Source organism: Terrapene carolina, unplaced genomic scaffold (genome assembly GCF_002925995.2).
Source record: "Terrapene carolina triunguis isolate 2854851 unplaced genomic scaffold, T_m_triunguis-2.0 Scaffold210, whole genome shotgun sequence".
Classification (NCBI taxonomy): domain Eukaryota; kingdom Metazoa; phylum Chordata; order Testudines; family Emydidae; genus Terrapene; species Terrapene triunguis.
The window spans coordinates 52395959-52418475 of NW_020664561.1; the positions used below are offsets into that span (position 1 = coordinate 52395959).

Genomic DNA, 22517 nt, shown 5'->3' on the forward strand with positions numbered 1-22517 from the left:
ACAAAACTGAAAAAATGGCCGTCACTAAAGGAATATAGGTGCATGTATACACACGCACGCACCCCTACCTTCCCTCAATGCAAGGTTTTTTTTGATGGTTTGTTTCCTTTTAGTTGATTAGAACCTGCTTTAAGTCAGGTAAGAAATAAGCAAGTGTAAGATGTAGAAGGAGCCATTTCTAGCTGAGAGAAGTTTAGCACAGATCTTAGTAACCATATCACAAGCAGGTTCTCTTTTGATGTCCCTGGTAAAGTGACAGGCAGGGTCCAGTTTCAAGTTTTGGCTGTGGTTATGTGCAAGAGGCATGCACAGTTAGCCCAGCCAGCCAGTAGTGAAGTCTGTCTGGTCACCTGTTGTATGCAGTGTTGCTGTAGCCATGGTGGTCCCAGAATATTAGAGAGACAAGGTGGGTGGGTGAGGTTATATCCAGTAAAAGATATTCTTTCACCCACCGTGTCTCTCTGGTCACTTGTTGTCAGACGTAACAAACAGTGGAGGTTTTTTTAGTGTAAAAGGACATTGGAAACGAGTTTATTTTTGGTTGTTTGTTCCTAATCATTTCACCTCCATTTGTCCTATTCCCTCTGCTGATCATCTCCTGTGCATTGATGTTCTGGAGTTCCATTGAAATCAGAACAGTGTGTCTTGATGGACAAAGTATTGTGGTGGCACTGAAGGTGTATTTGCCCAACATATTCAACATGTTAAGAAGCATCATAGAAGTTAAGTAGTTTGTAATTTATTGAATGGTTTAGTATTTCCCTGAGAGAATGTGTAGAGGAGTGAAGAGAGCAGGAGAAGGGGAGTCAGGGCCAGGGCCAGCGGGGGGGGGGGGGGAAGCTGGTACAAATTACCGGGGCTCGGCGGTCCGGAAGGGGGCCCAGGGCCCGGCTTCCCCCCTCTCTCGTCGGCCCTGTTTAGCCGGTCCGCCCTTGCTGGGGGGCCCCCAAAAAATTTTAAACCGGGGCCCGAACCCGCTCTCAGCGGCCCTGGTCAGGACTCCTGGGTTCTCTAACTTGCTGTGTTAGCGTGGACAAGTCACTTAACCAGCCTGTACCTCAGTTTTCCTTGTTGTAAAAAGGAGATAATACTCTCCTTCGTTAGAGTCCTGTCACTTAATTTATGTTTGTAAAGCACTTTGAGATCTTCAAATTAATAGTGTTAGAGAAATGTCAAGTAATTTTTTACAAGGTTCTTGTTTTGTGCTGTTTTGTTTGTAAGAGGAAATAAAAGGGAATAAAAACAGTGCATTCGTTTTTTGTCAGCAGTATTTGGTGGTGTATCTACTAAACAACAAGTGTAATGCTACCTAAAGATGCCTCAGTTTGATCTGCACAATTAAGGGTGATTATATAGAAATCATTACAAAGTTAACAGAAATATTCACTATCCCCAGGTATGCTACAAACTCATAGTATTGTTAATAAAATTTGAAAATTGTGGTCTCCTGACCTGTTTTCATGACAGCAGCCCCTAGTCACTTATTTCCTAGGCCAGTGGAGTCCATATACACACCAAAAGTTTACGCATTTAAGCAAAGCGCTGCATGTGCATATCTTTAAGTATGTTTAGTAGTTCCATTGATTTTAATGGAACATGTCAAAGGTTATGCATGTGCTTATGTGCTATGTTGCATCAGGGCTTTAGATTCCAGGTACATTGTGATGAACGTGGCTAATCCATTGAATAACAATGACTTTGGCTGTGGCTTTTGACGTTGACTGTAGCCTTGCTCACAAACTTGGCTACAAGATGATAACCACAAATATTGTGGCTTAATGGAACCAAGAGTGAAGCAATTACATTACTTGCAGGCCACATTCTTTATAAACAGATCTTGAAGCAATAGCACAGAGTATGTATTAGCTCAAATCACTTCTGGCCTTTTGTTAAAATGAACCCATTTAATCTTTCTTCTTTAGCCTTTATTAGATTATGCTATATATTAACTCCACGAGTAAAATTATAATAATGCTGTGATAGAGTAGTCATATTTGTAGTGAGATAATAATGATTACCATATTTAACTGTGATATAGAATGCATAGTGCTTTATACCAGAGCATTAGATTCAGTGAGATTGATTGATTGCTGTACCACATAATATCAGGGTTTTTAAGGGGTGTGTCCATGAGATTACAGCCTATAACAAGTTACTTTAGACCAAAACTACTGTTGGAAGGATATCATTCTCTACTAAATTCTAAGCATTTTCAGATTAATTTCTGTAGAAGCACATTAAATGTGTATGGTGCCCTATTGATTTCAGTCCTATTAAAAACTATATCCTGCTTTATTACTTTACTCATGTGACTAGCTCCTTTGAACACTATGGAGATACTCACATGAGTAAAGTTAAGTATATGCTTAAGTATTTTCAAGATCGAGGCCTGAGTTTGTACTTGTGTCTGTGCCGAAATTTCTTTGGGCCCTTACAGTTTAACTTGTAATGTTTTATGGAGTTTTATTTTAAATGATTGATCTGGATAGAGCCCTTATTATAGGAATTAAAGATGGAAAATACCTGTTAGCCCAGCCTGTTCCTCCCTTCCAGTGTTTAAAAAGAAAGATAAATATGCATGTAAATGTATACGTATTTTCTGCATGGAAAAATCCATGACAGTCATATAGTCAAAAGACTAAAAGTCATTGAACCCTTAACTTGGTGAATGGAGTTCAGATAAAGTTTTCAGTTAAGCATGGCACCGCTTTGTAACAGGGGAAGACAGCTAGTTGTCGTTTTCCCATACTGCTATTGTTCTGTAAGTTACAAAATAGTAGAACTGGTTGAAAAATTAAAAAACATGTTGGCAAATGTTTGAAGTTGCTTTAGTTTTCAGAGTTTAAAACAAAGCCACTTTTCATTTTTCAAATATTTTTCATAATTTTTCCCCAGTAACTTTTCCAGTATGTCCATTTTTCCCAAGGAGAAGAGAAGCTGCCCTTGAGTTTGTTCTCAGTAAGACTTAGGAGATGGTTCAAGAAGTAACTAATATTGAGCCACAGTGTACCACAGTATAAGTAAGTCCAGTGCTCTTGGCAGGAAGAAGTGGTGTAAATGAGTAAAGGCAAAAATAAAAAAATGATGGGTGGGATTTTCCAAATCACTCGTCATTGGCCAATTCTGTCCCCACCAAAATCAATGAGAGTTTTACCATTTATTTCAACAGCAGTGGACTTTTGAAAGTCCCACTCTCAAAATACCACAACAAAGCCACCGAAGAGATTCGCGCAAGCCAGGTCCAGGGGGAAAAAAACTAGCCTGATTAAATGATAAGTTTCAAGGGGTTATTCAGAGCCTGTAGGAGAAAATTGTCTCTGAGAGCTGAGACCTCACACTGCTAGAAAAAAAGATGTATTTAACAAACATGATTCTGAAGGGCATTCATGTCCTGCTATGTGGCTGACCCGCATTAAATGAGCTTTTAAGGATTTTTATAGTATGAATAAAACAAAGAAAAATGTCTTTGGATTTTACAGAAAAGGGAAATTTTAACAACGGTGAGAAATTCCCTCCAAGAGTTCAGGATCACCTCTTTATAAATGTATTAAAAATTAAGGATTTGAGAAAATGGCTGCAATCACATTACATAAATATTTAGAGAACTGCCTGGTGCTTTCATTTCCTGGGCTGAGAAAGACTTTGCTGTTTAACAGTTCATTTTATGAAGGTAAAAGTACATTTGAGCTCCTTTGCAAGTAATATAAGCTTTGCATACGTTTTGCTTAGCATTGCAGATGTCCTGCAATAAAAGCCCTAGACACCAGTCTTCGGATTTAGAGCCTTTGGCTGCAACTTTTATTGATTAAAAACCTGTGAATGAAACCACAAGGTATTGACTGTTACTTGGCAGCCGAAGTCCCTGTGGGGTCCTTTCTTAATCACCATAGACCGAGCATGTCTACTGCCACCTCAGCCCCATCCCAGTGGCAAATCCTCCCTCTGTTCTCTAGCCCTGTCCTCTGCACAAATTTCTGGCCCCACTAGTGTCCCACTCAGTCTTGTCTCTCTATTTTCCTCCTCTGAAACCATGCTAAGACTGTAGACTTTTGACCTTCAGGGACCCTGCCAACAAAGTTGTGCCAAATAATTAACCCTTAACAGCCCAGTAACTTGGCACAAAGCCCACATAGCTAGGCAGTCTTTGCCAATCTTTGACTTCATGTTCTCTCAGCATGTTCAGAGGACGGTGATAACATTGTCGGCATTCCAGCCAGTCTATAAAGTGCCCAGCACGTTGTGCAAAACAAGTGATGAAATGAGCCTTTATGATGAAGTGACTCTAATGAAGGAGGGAAGACATGTTTCATGGGGCTTGATGGCTTAACAGAGAGGAAAAATAATTAGAACTTAACAGGAGAAAGGGGAAATGAAGATGAAACTGGGGTCTAGCACCTACTGTACAAGATCTGTATAAGTGAAGTGATGCCAGGGCCATGTGAATGAGCTGAGAACCAGGTCATGCTGATTCAGGATCATATTCTGATTGAATAGCTGGGTATTTTTTATCCTGTGATGAACTGTATTTAAGTCCCCGACAAAGCACACTTATGACACCACTAGCTGTATCATCTAATCATCAGGGGCAAATTTTCAAAGGCACAAACAGGAGTTAGGCGCCTAACGCCCATGGACTATTAATGGAAATTATACACCTTACTGCCTTTGAAAATTTACCCTCAATATACATGATGATTGTCCTAACAGCCTTTATTTAAATGAGAGATGATCAAAAGAAGTGGGGGAGGAATCAACTAATAGTCTTCCCCCCGTATTTTTGGTTGTGAATTTATCCAAAGCTGATGAGCCAGATCTTAGCTGCAGTGTGACAGCCACTCTAAAGTCATCTTGTGGATTCCCTCCCTGCTTAGGGATTCCTTGGGTGGAACAGAGCAGCTGTGATAGCTTCTACCCCACCACCTCCCAGCCCCTCGGAGAAGAATGGATGTTTGGATCTAGGTTTTTGGCTTGGGCCCATCTCTACTATTCTACATAACTCAGCCCTAACACTGCCTTTAATACAGGGATCTTGTAGCATGGCTTCCCAAATACATTAAATCCCTGTCTTAAGCACTAATAATACTTAATGAAAGTTTTGTGAGCAAAGTGCATTTTAAAGCAAATTTTAATTTCTATTTTTAAAAAGAACATCGTGGAGCAAATGTATTCATGCCCGAACAAGGACATTTAGTGGAGCCACAAAAAAAGCATGAGCCACCCTCTGAAAGAACAAGAGAACGTTGATTAGGCATGGTGAACAATGGGGATGAAATTCAAAAGCTTCATTCAGCATGAAGGACTTTGTTTGAAGAGAGGAAATTTGCCGTGTGAGAAGTAGGCACATTCCACAGCCTGGAGGGGGAAAGTAATTTGAGTTCACCATGCAGCCCCATATTGGATTCTGGTGCTGTAGAGTTGAGCTGCTTTGTACAGGAGTCGACTTTCAGTGGGTACCCCCCTAAAAGCAGCTTTCTCTTCTCAGAGTCCTGCAGAAGAACTCAAACCCAGTATTATTCCCACTATACATGCACGGAATTCTTACTGAAATTACTGGGAGCTCTGGACACATAAAGAGAGCAAGATATTTGTGATGACAATCTAAGAGGAGCCTTTTTGTTTTTAGTCTGTCACTTCTGATGCTCTGGGGCTGCTGCTTATTACACTGATGAATTATCTCACTGTTCCTTTGTACTCCCCACGTCTGTTTCTTGTGTCCACCTGTTGTCTCTCGACTTAGTAACATAGATTGGGAGCTCTTTGGGACAAGGACCATCTTTTTGTTACCTGTGCATTAGAAGGCTTTGAGCTAGTCCCACCTCACAGAGGACTTGTTCATGTAGACAAGCCCTAATTGTCTTTTGGCAATGTACAAGAGCCTTAAATGGGTGTAAATTATATACATCTCCAATGTAAGGACTCTGTGCTGCGAGAGTGGTGTAAAGGGGCCATAGTGTGACTGAGAATAGTGACTTTAAAGTGCTTGGTCTCCTCTGATCTGTGCTTTCCAGGGACCAGTGGGCCAGTGTGGTCTTGCTTGTGGATCCGTGAAGGGGGTGGATATTCCAGCTTCCTCTGGATCACTGGGCTGGGGCAAACCATTCCCCTACAATAGAAGTGTGAATAGGCAACGCTGAGTGTTTGAAACTCCTGGGACCTGATTCTTCTTTGCCCTACACCTTGTGTAGTCATTTATACCTGTGCAAAGGGAGTGCAAAAACTACCACCAAATCAGAATAGTAATGCGCTACATCTGTCTTACACTTGCTTTGCACTGGTGTAGATGACTGCACAAGGAGCAAGACGATGAGGAATCAGTCACCTGGAGGTTCCTCTCTCCCCTGCAGGGGGAATTGCTACATAAGAGAAAATGGAGCCTGTGGTTCACAATTCTGTTGGTGATGCATGAGTCAGAATAAAATCCAGCTCACTTGTATGGGTTTTGCAGTTCTAAGAGGAGTAAAAAATAGTAAAACCTTATTTCAGTCACCAGAGTGAGCAGGTACAACTGATAGAAGGTGCAGATCTGCTGAGTAAGTAGGTGCCATTTTTATATAGTCACTTTTCAGAGGAGAACTGCATTTTGACACCATCCTGATGTCTTCTCCTTCATCCCCTCACAAGTGTCAGCAAGGCAGGTGCTTCATGGGAGACGGGTGGGTGGGTGTGTTGGGACAATTTAAAACTTTGCACATGCTTCCTTATTGATGCTCTCGCTTTCCAATGGAATTGTTGACGTAGTAAACTCATTGAACAGAACTCTTTTTAAAATGGCAAGAAAGCTTTAGAATGGCAATGACATAGAATTACTGTGTCGGAACCTGTCACTTAGCTGGGAGAATTGAGGTTTGATGTTTGGAGAATGAGTTATAACCAAATCACCGTTGAGGGTGGAGTGTGTGTGGGGGGGGGGTAATAAGGAAAAAATGCCGAGACCTTCATATGTTCCATTGAATTTCTACTTGTTTTTGTAGATTATAATGTCAATAGTTGTGTGTGCTACCCAGAGTTTTCATGTTGAGGTAAATGCTAATGCTTCTGTTTTTTGCAGAAATCTTCTGTATGTCTACCCTCAGAGCCTTAACTTTGCCAACCGCCAGGGCTCTGCCAGGAATATCACTGTGAAAGTCCAGTTTATGTACGGAGAGGATCCAAGCAATGCCATGCCAGTAAGGAATATGCTTTGCTTTCAGTTCCTGTAACTGCTGGGTGCTGCCAATGTAAAGAGTTACCATCTGCACTGCAGCCAGAACGGTGGTGCAGTAACTAACAATGCTCTGAAAAGATCTTTCAGGATGACTGTTTCTGTTGGAATTAAAATAAGAGCATTTCAGAACACAGCACACATTTAAATGCAGTTTGTCAAGCAGCTGAGTTGCAACTGATGTTCCAGAGCCAGACTCAGGAAGTCTGTAGTGGCCGCCCGTTAGGCTGGTAATGTAATATTTTTGCTTCAGTGGCAAAAAAAAATTTAATCTTATGTTCTACTCTTATTCAGGCCCGGATTCTCAGCCAACAGAGCTCGCTGAATTACACCTGCTGAGGATCTCTCTGTGGGTTCCTTCTCCCTTTCCCACGTTCACACTCCCATTCTTTTGTTCTCTCTGTTCCCCTTGCTTCCTTCCTCCTGGTGTTGCCCAACTGAGAATGAGGGCTAGCTGTACCACATGGCCTCATCGGCCAAGTCTTCGGCTGGCCCCACTCCACCCAATTTTTGTAACTGGGTTTATGAAATAGTTTTTCAAATGATCGAAAGATGTTGTATAGCAATGAAGAGCCAAATCCTCAGCTGGTGTAAATCAGTACCGCTCTATTGACTTCAGTTTACAGCAGCTGAGGATCTGGCCCTAAGCCTCAAACAATTCAGAACTCTGGCGCAAATTCTAATGCTTCTTCTGTTGTGTTTCTGCAGGTTATCTTTGGTAAATCTAGCTGTCCTGAATTTTCAAAAGAAGCATACACAGCGGTAGTATATCATAACAGGTAAAATACAAAAGCTGCTTTTAAAAAACAATTGGGCTTAATTCACCACAATGCTACTCCTCTCAAGTCAGAGGAGTTTTACTGGTGTGAATGTGGAGCAATGCAATGTGAATCTGACTCATTGTTTATTTAACACTGACAATACACTCAGTGCTTATCATATATAAAAAAATAAAGACAGCACCTAATACTCCAGTTGTACTTTTATAGAGACTGAGGGCCAGAGTCTGCTCTCCTAGGGGTATAAATCAGGCGTAGTCTGTGTAAAACTGATGTGAGAGGTGAATCGAATCCTAAAAGGTTCCTTCTTGCAAGACACTGAGCACACCAACCTGATCCAGTGAAACACTTGAGCACAAGCGTAAAGTTAGGCATATCAGTCAATGGGGACTATTTATGTGCTGAAGTTAAACACATGCTCAGAGTACTTAGTAGCTTGCAGTTTTGAGCCCAAAGTTCTGACTCAGACACACTTACTCAAACTAATCGTCCTTACTCATGAAAATAGTCCCATTAGAGCCAGTGGCACTACCTGAGGCAAGGAGTACTCACCTGAGTAAGGATTGCACAAGTTGGCCCCAGTTTTGCATTTGTTCACAACCTCTTGCATTTACAGATATGCACTGAAGGACAAGGCTCTTACTTCAGTGGGACTGGGGTTGGACTCTAATTGCAATGTATAAAGTTAGTGAAAATTGAATTCCGTATGGTTCTAACTTAAAATAAGCAAACAATTGGTAGTTTGATACAAAAATCAAGCATGAAATCCTGGCCTCATTGAAGTCAGTGGATGCTTTACAAGGATTTCAGGCCAGATCTATGTGCTTGCTTTTTGCTGAAAATAGAATGAACATCTCATTTGAAAATTGACCTAATCTATAATTATTAGCATTCACTCAAAAACAATTAAATAACAGATCAATCTGTGGAACTCCTTGCCTGAGGAGGTTGTGAAGGCTAGGACTATAACAGGGTTTAAAAGAGAACTAGATAAATTCATGGAGGTTAAGTCCATTAATGGCTATTAGCCAGGATGGGTAAGGAATGGTGTCTCTAGCCTCTGTTTGTCAGAGGGTGGAGATAGATGGCAGGAGAAGTCTATGTAGTACTCCAGTTGTCCTTTATATTTCTAGAAAGCAAATTCATTTATTCATTTCCTTTTTAGAATAAAGCATACTTTTAATTATTTTTATTAGTAGACAGGAAAAATGCTTTGTTGAACGCAAAGGTATTTATGAAAATGAGCAAAAACACTGATAAATTATAGATCTGCTTCCAGCTTGAGCTGGCATGAGGTCCAGGAATGTATCGTTTAAATTCTGGACCATTCCTGAAATAGTGCTGTTGGTCCAAAGGACCTGTGAGCATTTTAATGTTTAATATTAGTCAATCAAAAATTGGGAATATTTTTATGAAGATTTTCCAACAGGCACTATTTAATATCTCTCATTCAACAGGGGCTAACAATATATGCTATATATACTTGTACAGCCTAGAGTTATGGCCTTCCAGAAATGTGTAGACTTCATTTCCATTTCTTATGGTTCACAAGACATAGGACATGTTAAAAATCACATCATTCTGATTACCCTTGTACCTCTTCCCCATTTCAATTCTGACCTTCTTTCCAAAGCCACAGTCTCCAGAATGGTTAGAGCTATAACAAATGCTGTTAAAACCTAAGATTTTCAAAGGAGCCTAAGGTGCCCAAATTCCAGTGAAATTCACTAGGACAATGGTTTTTAACCTTTTTTCATTTGTGGACTCCTAAAAATTTTCAAGTGGTGGTGCTGACCCCTTTGGAAATTTTAGACATAGTCTGCAGACTGCCAGAGGTCTGCGGATCCCAGGTTGAAAACAACGGCACGAGGAGGTGAGCACCTCACTCTCTTAGGGTCTGGATTCACTGCAGGATTAACTCTGGTGATTGGCACCCAGGTTAGTCTATTCCCGAGTGTAAGCAGCCACACTGCAAAGCCAGACTCAAATTATTGTGTTCTCACTGGTGCTGCACTCCCCCATGTGTGTTGCTAAGATTTCTGAGGGCACATCCTATGGTTCTTTGTAGTGCCATAAACTGAGCTGCTCTATGTGAATTGTGGGGAACTCGTCTGTCCTCTGGGCACGTGGGGGAATTGTGGGAAGGCACTGGAAGACTATCAGCACTCGAGTTATTTAGCCTGCATCTGCACTGCAGCATGAGTCGGTTACTAACCTGAGTGAAAGCAGCACTCAGGCTTTAACCTGTCGCTCCAGCCTGGCCAACTAGCCCAGGCTTAAAGCACCATCCAGATCAGGTGAGGGGGGTTCTGTGTGTAAATGGGAATGAGGTTAGCAGCAATACCTGAGTAAGATCCCACGTTAACTCTGCAGGAAAGACATCCCCTTAAAAATCCCAGCCAGAATCAGAAACCTGGAAAACTCAGCTTTCAAATGGCATAAAACATTAAGCTCCGTCCAGCAAATCCCTTAAGCAGAGAGTGAACTTTAATGGTGTGAGTAGCACAAGGCTCATGTGCTTCAAGTGAAACACCCATTTACGTGCTTTGTGAACTGTCCTTAATTGGCTCACTAGATTCTAGAGCGCCTCTTGAACCTGGAAACAGGAACTGCAGATGACAACAGCAGCAGCATGGGAATCTAGCATTCACTCAGACTTTGATGGGAGAAGAAATGCAACGTGATAAAATATTAAATTAGCTTCCAGACTTTATTTTTTAATCAGATTTGATGTACTGTTCAATGAAATAGCAAAAATACTTTTTCTAATTGTTCAAAAAGATGACACCCATGTTTAAGACCCAATGTATTCTGACAACTTTTGGCAGACCAGTACAAATATTGTCTGAGCTAATATATTTTTCCAAACACTGATCAGAAAGTAAAACTTGTAATCCTCTGAGGTACTCCATTTATTTCCTTCTTTGCACAAAGGGTTCAATCTAAGCCAGTCTAAAACGGATTTTGGAAAAAATAAAGGTGAAGCAACCAGGCCAAGCGTGGTTTATCTGAATGCCAGTAATAATCCTAATTACAGAATTTGAATTGGTAACTGAGTTGATGATTTTGTTTCTAAACAGATCGCCTGATTTTCATGAAGAAATCAAAATTAAACTCCCTGCCACTTTAACTGATCATCACCACCTGCTTTTTACTTTCTATCATGTCAGTTGCCAACAAAAACAAAACACTCCTCTTGAGACGCCGGTTGGATACACTGTAAGCATCTTTCTTTCAACAAAATCAAATTTTGATCCAAAGCAGGATATATTGATAATGTATTTGTTTTACTCAACATTGTCACATCATAGAATATCAGGGTTGGAAGGGACCTCAGGAGGTCATCTAGGCCAACCCCCTGCTCAAAGCAGGACCAATCCCCAACTAAATCCCTAAATGGCCCCATCAAGGATTGAACTCACAACCCTGGGTTTAGCAGGTCAATACTCAAACCACTGAGCTATCCCTCCCCCTGTTATAAATATGACATAATTTGAATAGTGCTTCAACTTGTAAAAGTCAAAAATGGCCACTAATCACACATTAGCCATGTTTCCATCCAGAAAATGTTTGCTGTGAAATTCAGCCCTGTAGGACTCAATATACTGTGTTGTTTTTTTCCCCCCCTCTTAAAGTGGATACCAATGCTTCAAAATGGACGTTTGAAGACTGGTCAGTTCTGCCTACCTGTTTCATTGGAAAAACCACCACAGGCTTATTCTGTGCTTTCTCCAGAGGTCAGTTATTGCTCATGCTGAAATCCCTCAGAAGAAGATATAAGGAAAAAGCTATAGAAAAATTTGAAATTCTTAGGCTATTTCTTGAAAACTGTTAACTCTAAAAAGTGCTGTGTGTATCATCTGACAGTTAAATTGAGTTAGTATTTTAATTAGAAGAACCTTAGCTCTACAAAGGAGGTGCTTTCTCTTTTCCTACAGGTAATGCCTGAGGTGTCTTACATGAGTTAATGATTTTATTAACTTCCTATAGGTGCCCCTTCCTGGAATGAAGTGGGTAGATAATCACAAAGGAGTTTTCAATGTAGAAGTTGTTGCCGTATCATCCATCCACACACAGGTAACTGTTAATAGCGGACTTAGTCACACATGTAGCTTGATAGTCATTTGACAATGGCAACATTGAATCTCTCACTTGTAATAAATGTGTAATAAACTCACGTCAATTTCAATGAAAGCTTAAAGTACCAAGGGATGTAAAGTTCTGAAAGGACTGAAAACAGAACCGTTGTCCCAGTTCTGCTGACAGTGCATCCTGATAACTGCCATTGAGGTCAGTGGGAGTTTTGGGTGCATACCTAAGGACAGAACGGCCTGCAACACTTTCAGCTCCTCGGCCTGTGGCCTATATCCTTGTAATTTTAGATACAGTGTACTACTCAGATCTCAGATTTTCGTTTTTTTCCTGTTTATCTTTCTTTTCCTTTCCTAAATGTGTCTTCTTCCAGTTGTACTTGAACTACAACGTGAAACTGCACTCCTTTTGACTAATAAATACTTCACATATTTTATTTTGAAGTCCCAGGTTTCTTTTTGGATGTTTTTACATATTGTGTTATTTTATTTGTGATGTGGTTGGAGGTGGAGGTTTGCATGTGCTTTTTGTTTTGTTGATAAATCTTCAATGAATGGGTTACTTAAGATAGATCCATTGAGACTTTGAAAGTAACACATTTATAAATATCATTTTATTTGTGTGTAGGACCCTTACCTCGACAAATTCTTTGCACTTGTTCATGCTCTGGACGAGCACATGTTTCCTGTGCGAATAGGAGACATGAGAATTATGGAGAACAATTTGGAAAATGAATTGAAGAGCAGCATTTCAGCTTTAAATTCATCTCAGCTGGAGCCGGTAGTGCGATTTCTTCATCTCCTGCTTGACAAGCTGATTCTTCTGGTAGTGAGACCTCCTGTCATTGCAGGCCAAATAGGTATTTTCTTGAAGTTTTATACAAACACAGTTGATAAACTGACGCTTTCAACTTTATTATATTTACGTAGAAATTAAAACAGTCCCATATTCATGCCAACATTTTAGGAATGGAAATATACAATGTATCCTCAAAATAAAACATGCTGGCATCTGGATCGGTAGTGATACATACTAGAAATAACTAACGCCAAGATTTTTCCAAAGTGATATATGAGTAGGGTGACCTGACATCCTGAAGTTAGGGGTTTTGTCTTATATACGCAACTCTATTCCCCCTTCCCCGTCCCCTGTAAAAAAGTGTTTCGATTTTGCAACTTGCTATCTGGTCACCCTTATTATGAGTTATGGTGCCCAATTTAAGATGCTTAAAGAGACCTGATTTTCAGAGGATGGGTGCTCAGCACTTTCTGAAAACCAGGACCTATTAAGGTGTCACCAAGCTGAGCACCTAGAGTTTGAGACCCCCAACATCCTTAGTCACCTTGAAAAATCTTGGCCTAGCTAAGATTAGATTTAGATGCTGTTTGTTCATAAGGCATAAGAACGGCCATACTGGGTCAGACCAAAGGCCCATCTAGCCAATATCCTGTCTTCCGACAGTGGCCAATGCCAGGTGCCCCAGAGGGAATGAACAGAACAGGTAATCACCAAGTGATCCATCCCCTGTCGCCCATTCCCAGCTTCTGGCAAACGGAGGCTAGGGACACCATCCCTGTCCATCCTGGCTAATAGCCGTTGATGGACCTATCCTTCATGAACTTATCTAGTTAGAATAATAGAATATCAGGGTTGGAAGGGACCTCAGGAGGTCATCTAGTCCAACCCCCTCCTCATAATGTAGTCATTATGAATCTGATCCTGCCAGCAGTAATTCTACCCTTTGCCTCCACCACAAGCAATGCAGCTCCACACAGCTCTCTGTTATGGGCTCGGCTTTAATGGTATAATTGAACACTTAGTGGAATCTGTCAATATTTAAAGTCCTACAGTTCAAACACAGGTGAAGAAGCTATTGCTGTACTTACTGTCCACAGTGTGCGCAGGGGATTGTTTGATTAGATGGAATAAGTGAGCAAGTTTGTTGAGGTATTCTGTGCTTCTGATAAGCAAGTTACTTTTCACTCCTGGAGCACCCACAATAAATATATACAGTTGGAATTTACTGGTGGCTGCCTTTGAAAGTGAATGAGACTCATGCTCTGAGGTCATGTAGATACTTACCCATGCTGTATGTAGGTATGATATCTTGAATAGACAGGAATAGAATTAATACACTTTGGATGAGGTTGATGATGTAGGTGAAATAGACTTGAAAATTAGCTAGAGTGACCTCTGCACCATTTGCGCAGTGATATGTATTGTATGCCAGTTCTGAGATTCAGCTTGTCTTCTAAAAGGAGGAAGGATTTCAAGTGTGAATGTCAGCTTATATAGTACAGGCATTGGGTCCTATTCTGCTTTTAGAGATCCAACACTGTCGTCATTGAAGTTATTTTGGATTTATATCAGTGTAAGTGAGAGCAGAATTTGGCCCATTCTTATTAAAACGTAGCTTACCAAATAGTAACCATTTTAAATCTTAGGACCTGATTCTCATTTGCACTAAGCCTTATTAGACCACTCTAGTAGTATAAAGAGGTCTTACATGAAAATGATATTCAAGCCCTCATTGTTTAAAACTATAAGTTGAGATTTTCTAAGCAATCTAATGCATTTAGACATAATGGAAGATATGTCAAAAGCCCCTAAATGTCTTTGAAAATCACTAATCATTTTCTTTTTTTTTTTTTGTTTGGGAAAGGGTGTGTTTTTGAAACATGAAGAGTGGCTCTATTTTTGAAAAAAGCTCTCTTGTTCCACAAGTGTCTTTTGTTTGGGCTCATGAAACTGGGGGCTGCCTTTTAAATAACTATGGTCATAAAATGGTTCCAGCTACAAACATGGGTCTGCCCATATCTTGTTAGCCTATAGCCACATTAGGCTTTCTGTGTACTCATTTTTAGAACATAACCGGTTCAGATACAGAACTGGGCAGTTCTTGTTGCTACATTTCATACTTCAGTTGCAGCTTGACTGCAGCAAAACTGTTAATGGAGAAGAATGCTGTGAACATCCCGAGGATTTTATCTTTTCATTAACTCGCGGCCTGAGCTTGCTCCCATTGCGATCAGTGGCAAAACTTCAGTTGATTCCAGTGTTCTAGGACTGAGCCCTAACATCATTAAATTTTATATTAAACCAAATGGAGGCTTATCACTACAGCTCGTATCTGATCCTTAAACTGTTTGTTAGAGCTGGTCCAAATTTCAAGTAAAATACTTCATAAGAAACTTTTTCTGTTTTATGACCTGCTCTGCTGTTTATCTTTTAAGCGATGAATGGAATGAGCATTTATAGTGTGATCACAGGTACTGCTGAACTCTTATAACCAAACTTCTCACCTTACTTCTTTCAGTTAACCTGGGTCAAGCATCTTTTGAAGCGATGGCATCAATCATAAACAGACTCCACAAAAACTTAGAAGGAAACCAGGACCAGCATGGCCGAAACAACCTTCTCACTTCCTATATTTATTATGTTTTTCGTCTACCAAATACCTATCCCAATTCACCTTCACCAGGTATCTTCACTTCTTGTTTTTAAAACACATTTTATTGAGAAATTGGAATTGCGTTTGGTGAAAGAGCTTTGTTATACATAGCTGAATGTGAGAGAGAATATTGTTCCTTGTTTAGAACAGGTGCTAGCAACCATCCCTGGTGTGTTACATATTGGTCGTTAGCTTGCTGTATGACTCAGTGGACCCATCTGTACAAAGGGTTTAATAGTACTTGCCTACTTTGAAGGCTTAATCAGTTAATGTTTGTAAGGTGTGTTGAGTGTCAGATGGGCAGTGTTACATAACTGCAAAGCATACGTAGCAGTAGATTTCTTTTTTGGGAGTAAATGTATTCTTTTGTGAATGTGCACATAAGCTCATATTCTCCAGATTGGACAAACTGGGCTTGACACAAAACTGGAGTGGAATTAATGTGACATTAAGCCATTTTTGTGACACCTCCCCACTCCCCACCCCCCCGGCTTGGGGCTGCCAAATATCAGCATGCTTCCAAGCACAAGACAGAGCAGCTTGAAGGCTGCTTTATCTTACACCAGTTGCCAACAGTCCCCAGGGGCCATTCCAATAGTCAGGGATCAGTGGACAGAATGGCGTTCTGACCATGCCCCCTTTTTCCCAGCCACATCCCCTATACTGGAGAGCCAGGTGTGGGGATGGCACAGGAGCTGCTACAGCTACCCTATGCCATCAGAGGAGTCCCCTGCTTCCCGGATCCACCAGGTATGCAGATGCTTTGCAGCAGCAGACTGGTGCAAAGCAGCCACTCTGTGGCCATGATTTATAACATTACAAGATGTTCTCTTGTGTGAAATTGTAGGTCCCGGTGGTTTGGGGGGATCCGTGCATTATGCTACTATGGCTCGATCAGCTGTCCGACCAGCAAGCCTTAATTTGAATCGCTCAAGGAGTCTTAGTAACAGCAATCCGGATATATCTGGGACTCCGACCTCACCAGATGATGAAGTACGGTCAATCATTGGAAGTAAGGTACGATTGCACAACTAAGGCTCCTAGGAAACGCCACATTTCTCTTCAATCTTAAAACAAATGAAGAAGGAACTTTAACGTGTTTGTCCTTTCAAAAAGAAATCTGTATTCACTCATCCTTACTGATGACCCCTTCAGTGTCTTTCCCTATGCTGGGAAAGTAGCTGGCATCTTGCTCCCAGAACACATGCCACTGTTTTTATTTGACTTGCTAAAGACCCCTAAGAGGAGAGAGAAACAAGTACCAATCGGATATTACCCTGTCTCCTGACAAGTGTTCCCTGTAAAGACATGGTGGCTGAGAGGGTAGGACTCTTTTTTTTATTTTATATATATTCTCTGGCCCTCCTCTGGTATAAAGTGTCACAACCCCTCTCCACCAGTACCACCACCCTTCATTCTTCCAGCATGGATTATCTTGAAAGAACTTTTACCCCCAGTCCTTGAAAAATCAACTAATCAAGTTTGTTAGTAAAGTCACCCACCTGGGTCAGTTTGACATTTGTCAATCCTGTATTCAAAGAAAGGCAGGGGAGGCTTTGGTCTGAGACAGAGATGTCACTGATTTTTGAATGACTAAAAATGTGATTTTCTCACCAGACAGAAGACAAGATAAGTTCTGTTCGGTGAATCATTATTTAAAATAAATAAATAAAGCAAGGACTAGAAGATTTAAAAAAGTTTAAAGATCCACTTAGATGTCTCACTAATTAAACAACCTTGACCTTTTGTGAAACGCCCGGGGGAGCGATGTGCATGTGGAATTTACACAGGATATTAGACGCTTTCCATGTGCTGACTGAGTGAATAATGTGGCAATAGAAAATGGAAAGAGATTTTCTTCCAGATACATACTCTGTGCTTAAAAAGCTAATGTGTAGACTACTGTTAATGGAAATATTTCTTGCCAGTAGCTTGGTCAGCAGATACTAGGCTGGATATGAATATACAGAATCTAAGAAAAATAATTACATTTAAATCTATCAAATCCAATAGTCAAAATATAGATGTCTTCATAAAATGCTGAAAGTGGTACATAGGTGCAAAATACCATTTGTACATACCCAAATAATGATTTAAGCAAGTGACCATCCTACTAAAGAGCCTTCACTTGAAAATAGGACCAATCATGAGAGGTGTTTTATTTTTAAAAAGCACCCATCATTTTGTTTGTTTCATTTAATTGTTTGGAATAAACCCTTATATTTGTTATCTGTTGTGTGGGTTATCTGGTAGATTCCATTTAAGCCATCACTGACTCATATTTCTGATTTTATTCTAAAAATCTTTTAAGTTCTCTCTTACAGTGTTTAAGGATTGCTTTGGATCAACATAATGCAGAAGGTTTTGGATCTGATACTAATCTCTGTCTTTCACTATTTTGGGATTCTTATTATTTTTGAAGCAAATTTGGCATCTGCCAAAAATAGCCTTTATACCATTTTGCGCTTGTAATAAAAATATGTAGATTTCCTAAATTGTTGGAAGTATGCTGGGGAAAAAAACAGAAAATATCCGGTTTTTGACTGCTATGAATATAATGCTTGAATATAATCCTGCTAGTGGATCTGCACAAGCAAGCGGATGCACCCACACAGATCCTCTTACAGGACTGGGACCTCAGTCATTGCCTGGAATTTAACAAGTTGTATATACTTCATATTTACTCCTCCTTGAAAGGAGAGGAAACTCTCAATTCTATACATTGTGACAGGGGGAGGGGCTTCTATACTTTCCAATATAAGACAAAATTGGCTCCCACTCCTGTAAACACGTAAGTCCATGTGTCACTTGATCTACATTGCAGTCATTAGGACTGTGCATGTGAGCAAAGTTATGTGCTTAGGTGTTTGCAGGATCAGGACATGTGCTTAGCTTGACTCACTGCACGTAGTCCCATTGACTTCTACTCAAAGTGTGTAAAATTAAGCTTGTGCCTTTGCATGATCAGGGCTTTTCTTCGTTTCTGCTGAATCATAATTCAGAACAAAACAACATTTTCCAGTTTGTGTTGTCTGTTTGTTTCTGAGTCTATTTGAGCAAAATTACAACAACGCTGTGCTCTCTCATACTGGATGGCTCAATAGCATAACCTCAAGGATACTGGTTTAAATCTGGACTCAAGTTTGGTGTGAGTTTTTAATGGGTAGTGAGAAATGAATTGGTGGTCTGGATCCAGTTTGTAATTGACAAAAGTCTCTATTTCAAAAACCACCATCATAGCTGGCATCTAAACTGCACCTTTTCTGGGCATCTAAGCAAAGTTGGCATGGAAATTGAAAAGTCCTCTCTCCCAGGTGAGGACTGAAGTTCATTTGAGAATGTTATGAGGAGCTATGTATGTAGTAATTATCCCATAAGATCTGATCCAAAGCCCCTTGGCGTTAATAGGCTCCCATCGCATTCAATAGTCTTTGAATCAAACTGATGATGTAAAACAGTTTCTGGAATGAGCTCAGTTTTGTCTGCTCCTACCTTTTCTTTAACTTTCTTGGGACTAATGAGTGGAAACATAATTCTTTTCCACCTGAAATGTTGTATTCATGGTCTCTTGGTGGAGGAGGATTTGGGGAACAAATTCCATATTAATTAGACGGGTGTTTTTTTTCTCCAACATATGAAAATATGAAAAAACATTGTCATGTTATGAAAAGCCTAATTTTTTTTTTCAAAATGTCATATCTCAAATATAGCTTTGGGTCTAGAAAAAACACCTTTTTTCCCATTTGGTCCTTGTTGAAATCTAGTGCCTAGCACTATTTTTTTTCAGAATATTAGCGTTCTTTGCTGTGAACATGCAAATGTCTGAGAGCTCTTTTGATGTCTCTTCAGAGCTCATACATTTCTCAATAGGACTTGTGGGGTTTATGAACACTGTATGGCAAATAGCCTGGCTCAAGAAATATAGAAACCTCACAGACCACCTTTTGTGGTTCCCATCATCTATGAGCCAGATTTTGTTCTGCTACATCAGTATAAATCTGGAGTAACTCTACTGAAGTCACTGGATTTACTCAAGATGTAAGTAAGAGCAATATTTGGTCTCATAATGGTTTTGGTGCATGGAGAGTACAAATACAACAGGTGTAGCCTGAACAGATGCTCTCATCAATGTTAATGTTGTGTTTGTGTGATTGAAAAATAATAAAAATAACCTTCGGGACTAAAATTTCTCAACATATGCCTGAGAATTCAGGTTGCTTTAACAGTACTAATTGGTGACGTGTTAAACACATTTTGATTTCTTTTAAGGACTGCATATCTCTAAATTAGACTACTGTGTGGCATGCAACATGTAATATGTCTTTCCTTTCCCAACTGCTTTCTATTATATGCCCAGGGTTTAGACCGCTCCAATTCCTGGGTAAACACTGGTGGTCCCAAAGCTGCCCCATGGGGATCCAACCCCAGTCCAAGTGCAGAGTCAACACAGGTGGTGTCTACATTAGAGTTTTGGTTTTTTTGTTTTTGTTTTTTATTGGCTGATCTTTCCCTAAAGAACATCTCCCTTTAAGTGTATACTATAGTTTTGGTGGCTTGCTTTTTTCAATCTTTGAAAAGTTAGTGATTTTTATTTTTTATTTTAAAATTAGTACTTCTCCTCCTCCCTCCCCTCCACACTGCATGAAAACCCCAAAAATGCATAAACAGTGTCCCCTTCCTTTCATTTCAGTAGTTGCTGGTTTGTGAAATTTAGTTGCTACAGCTCCTTTCCTTTGTTGTTGTTTTTTAACATTAGTTTCTACTTTAGGTGAAGCACATTTTTTAATGGGAACGTTGATCACAATTTTATGCCGCATCATGTTTGCTTTTTGTTTTAACGTCATGAACCATTTTACCATTTTCATAAAGCATTTAGTATCCTTCATATTCAATTGATCCTTTTTAATGTGAATGTTTGAATGAGAGATAATTAAACCAAAACGAAATATTGGAAGCAATGATTCATAAGATGCAGCTGTATCTGTTCTGTGTTGCAAAGTATGAAATTTGTAGTGGCTTACATAAGATAGGTTTCACTTATTTAACCCTGGTTGCCTGTTGCTTTACACTGCATGATTGTTTTGAACATACCTCTCAACTTTCCTTCCTTGTAAACTTAAATTTACCTCCCTCCCACACAAATCTAGTCTGAACTAACTTGCATTAAGGCAAGTTATTTCCATCAGAAGTGTTGAATCCTGAAATTGAGTTTATGGTTAAAGTTGTGTGTGCTAAAAGAAAAAAATCTCATGTAATTTTCTAATTCCCTGTACTAATAGATGGGTCATTTTGGGGGGGGGCGTCCACTCATTTGGACTGGTAGATTGAGAGGTATGACACTGAAACATATAAAAATGTTACATTCCAGACATCTGCATGCTGACAGAATATAAGTATGGAAAAGTTTCATGCTTTGCAGCATTAAATGTCTTTGTGCATAAAAACATGCTTTTATTTAAAGAACATGTAAATCTTAAAAAAAAAAAAAACAAAAAAAAAAAAAAACCAAACCACAACAATGCTTTTTATTGTTGTCACTCTGTTTGTTTAAACAGATGGCTAAGAGTTTGAGAAGGGGGGGAAGGTGTAAAAACCTGTGAAATCTACTGTTAAACAGTATTTTGTAAATGTACATTGTCCTTGAGCTGCAGAAACCATCCCCAGCAAACTTTAATGTGCTGTCATCATTCATTCATCTCCACTCCGTAGGCTACAGATCGAAGTTGTAATCGTATGTCTTCGCACACAGAGACGTCAAGTTTCTTACAAACATTAACAGGACGGTTACCAACTAAAAAGGTAGATGTCAGTGAAGACAATTGATATCGTGGGGCATGGAGGTCGAGTCATTCTGAAACATGGTTGTCTATCTTTTATTTTGGCCTGATTTTCAGAGTTAATTGGGGAACTGCTTTTGCTGAGCACTTCTCTATAGTAGATCACTAGCAAATATAAAATGTCCTGACTCAGTGAATGAGGATGAGTAAAAATAGCAGGAGAGGCTTGTCTGATGAATGTTCCTGTTGCTTAGATGGAATTACTATAGGTTTTAAAAAAATATTAGTGCTGCTGTTGGATTATGTAAATGACTTGCTCTAATACAATGAATTAAAATGTGTTAGCTATTTAACACTGAGGGCCAGATTCTGACCTCACTTACATGAGTGTAAATCCAGTGTAACTCTAGTGAAGTCAGGGTTTACTCTGGATTTACGCCCATTGAAAGGAGGTAAGAATCTACTCCTAAATAATGCCAGTGACACAAAATTTGTTGACTTTTTGAATAATAAAAACACCACCAGTGACTTCTACTAGTCTGTGATTTGTTCTTTCTGGGAATTGAAACTAAAGCAAGAAGGTGGCTGTTAGCACAATATGGTTTATTTTTCCCATATGTACCATTTTGCTAAAGTTCTTTCTCAAAATAAATATACAGTTGTGTACAAATTGCTTTATATGTCCCCTTTTTACTCCCTTTTACGTCAAGAATCTGACCAGGCAGAAAGGTAGATTTTTAAACTAATTTGAGCAACAAATATTTTGGGAGGGAAGAAAATTGTCAACACTTAAATTTTAATGGTGGACCAAAATGACGTGCTGTTTCTCACCTCACACATCATAACAGCGTCCTATATTGTTAATTGGGGGGATCCTTTAAGGGACATTCACTGCTGTTGCATTAACATTTATTATTTTGCTTATCCTCATTGTTCTCCATATTTTTCATGTGTTGTGCTTCCATTTTTCACGTGGATTGTGTTGCAAGCCAACGTGGGTACTAGGACTAACTTTGGATTTGAATCTGTTTAGCTTTTTCATGAAGAACTGGCCTTACAGTGGGTCGTCTGCAGTGGAAGCGTTCGGGAGGCAGCTTTACAGCAGGCGTGGTTCTTCTTCGAGCTTATGGTGAGCAAATTGGAAACCCATTAATTTTAGGATTAATCCAGGTTTTTAGTAAAACAGACACCACTGTTAATAGCATAATGCTTTCCAC

General features: G+C 39.8%; 1 protein-coding gene across 4 annotated transcripts in view; it reads left to right on the plus strand.

The window, feature by feature from the left end:
• The window catches only part of LOC113407184 (dedicator of cytokinesis protein 7), a 108508-nt gene that overhangs the window by 37339 nt on the left and 48652 nt on the right, over window positions 1-22517 (plus strand). For 2 of the 4 annotated variants that reach the window (XM_026655310.1, XM_026655311.1), the window contains exons 13-23: window positions 7049-7166; window positions 7910-7980; window positions 11061-11199; window positions 11616-11717; window positions 11971-12057; window positions 12700-12931; window positions 15389-15553; window positions 16371-16540; window positions 19881-19973; window positions 21233-21322; window positions 22334-22429. In XM_026655310.1, the coding sequence (XP_026511095.1) occupies window positions 7049-7166; window positions 7910-7980; window positions 11061-11199; window positions 11616-11717; window positions 11971-12057; window positions 12700-12931; window positions 15389-15553; window positions 16371-16540; window positions 19881-19973; window positions 21233-21322; window positions 22334-22429 (1363 nt within the window). The remainder of the gene's footprint in view (window positions 1-7048; window positions 7167-7909; window positions 7981-11060; window positions 11200-11615; window positions 11718-11970; window positions 12058-12699; window positions 12932-15388; window positions 15554-16370; window positions 16541-19880; window positions 19974-21232; window positions 21323-22333; window positions 22430-22517) is intronic. The other 2 variants (XM_026655312.1, XM_026655313.1) reach the window with 1 other exon arrangement.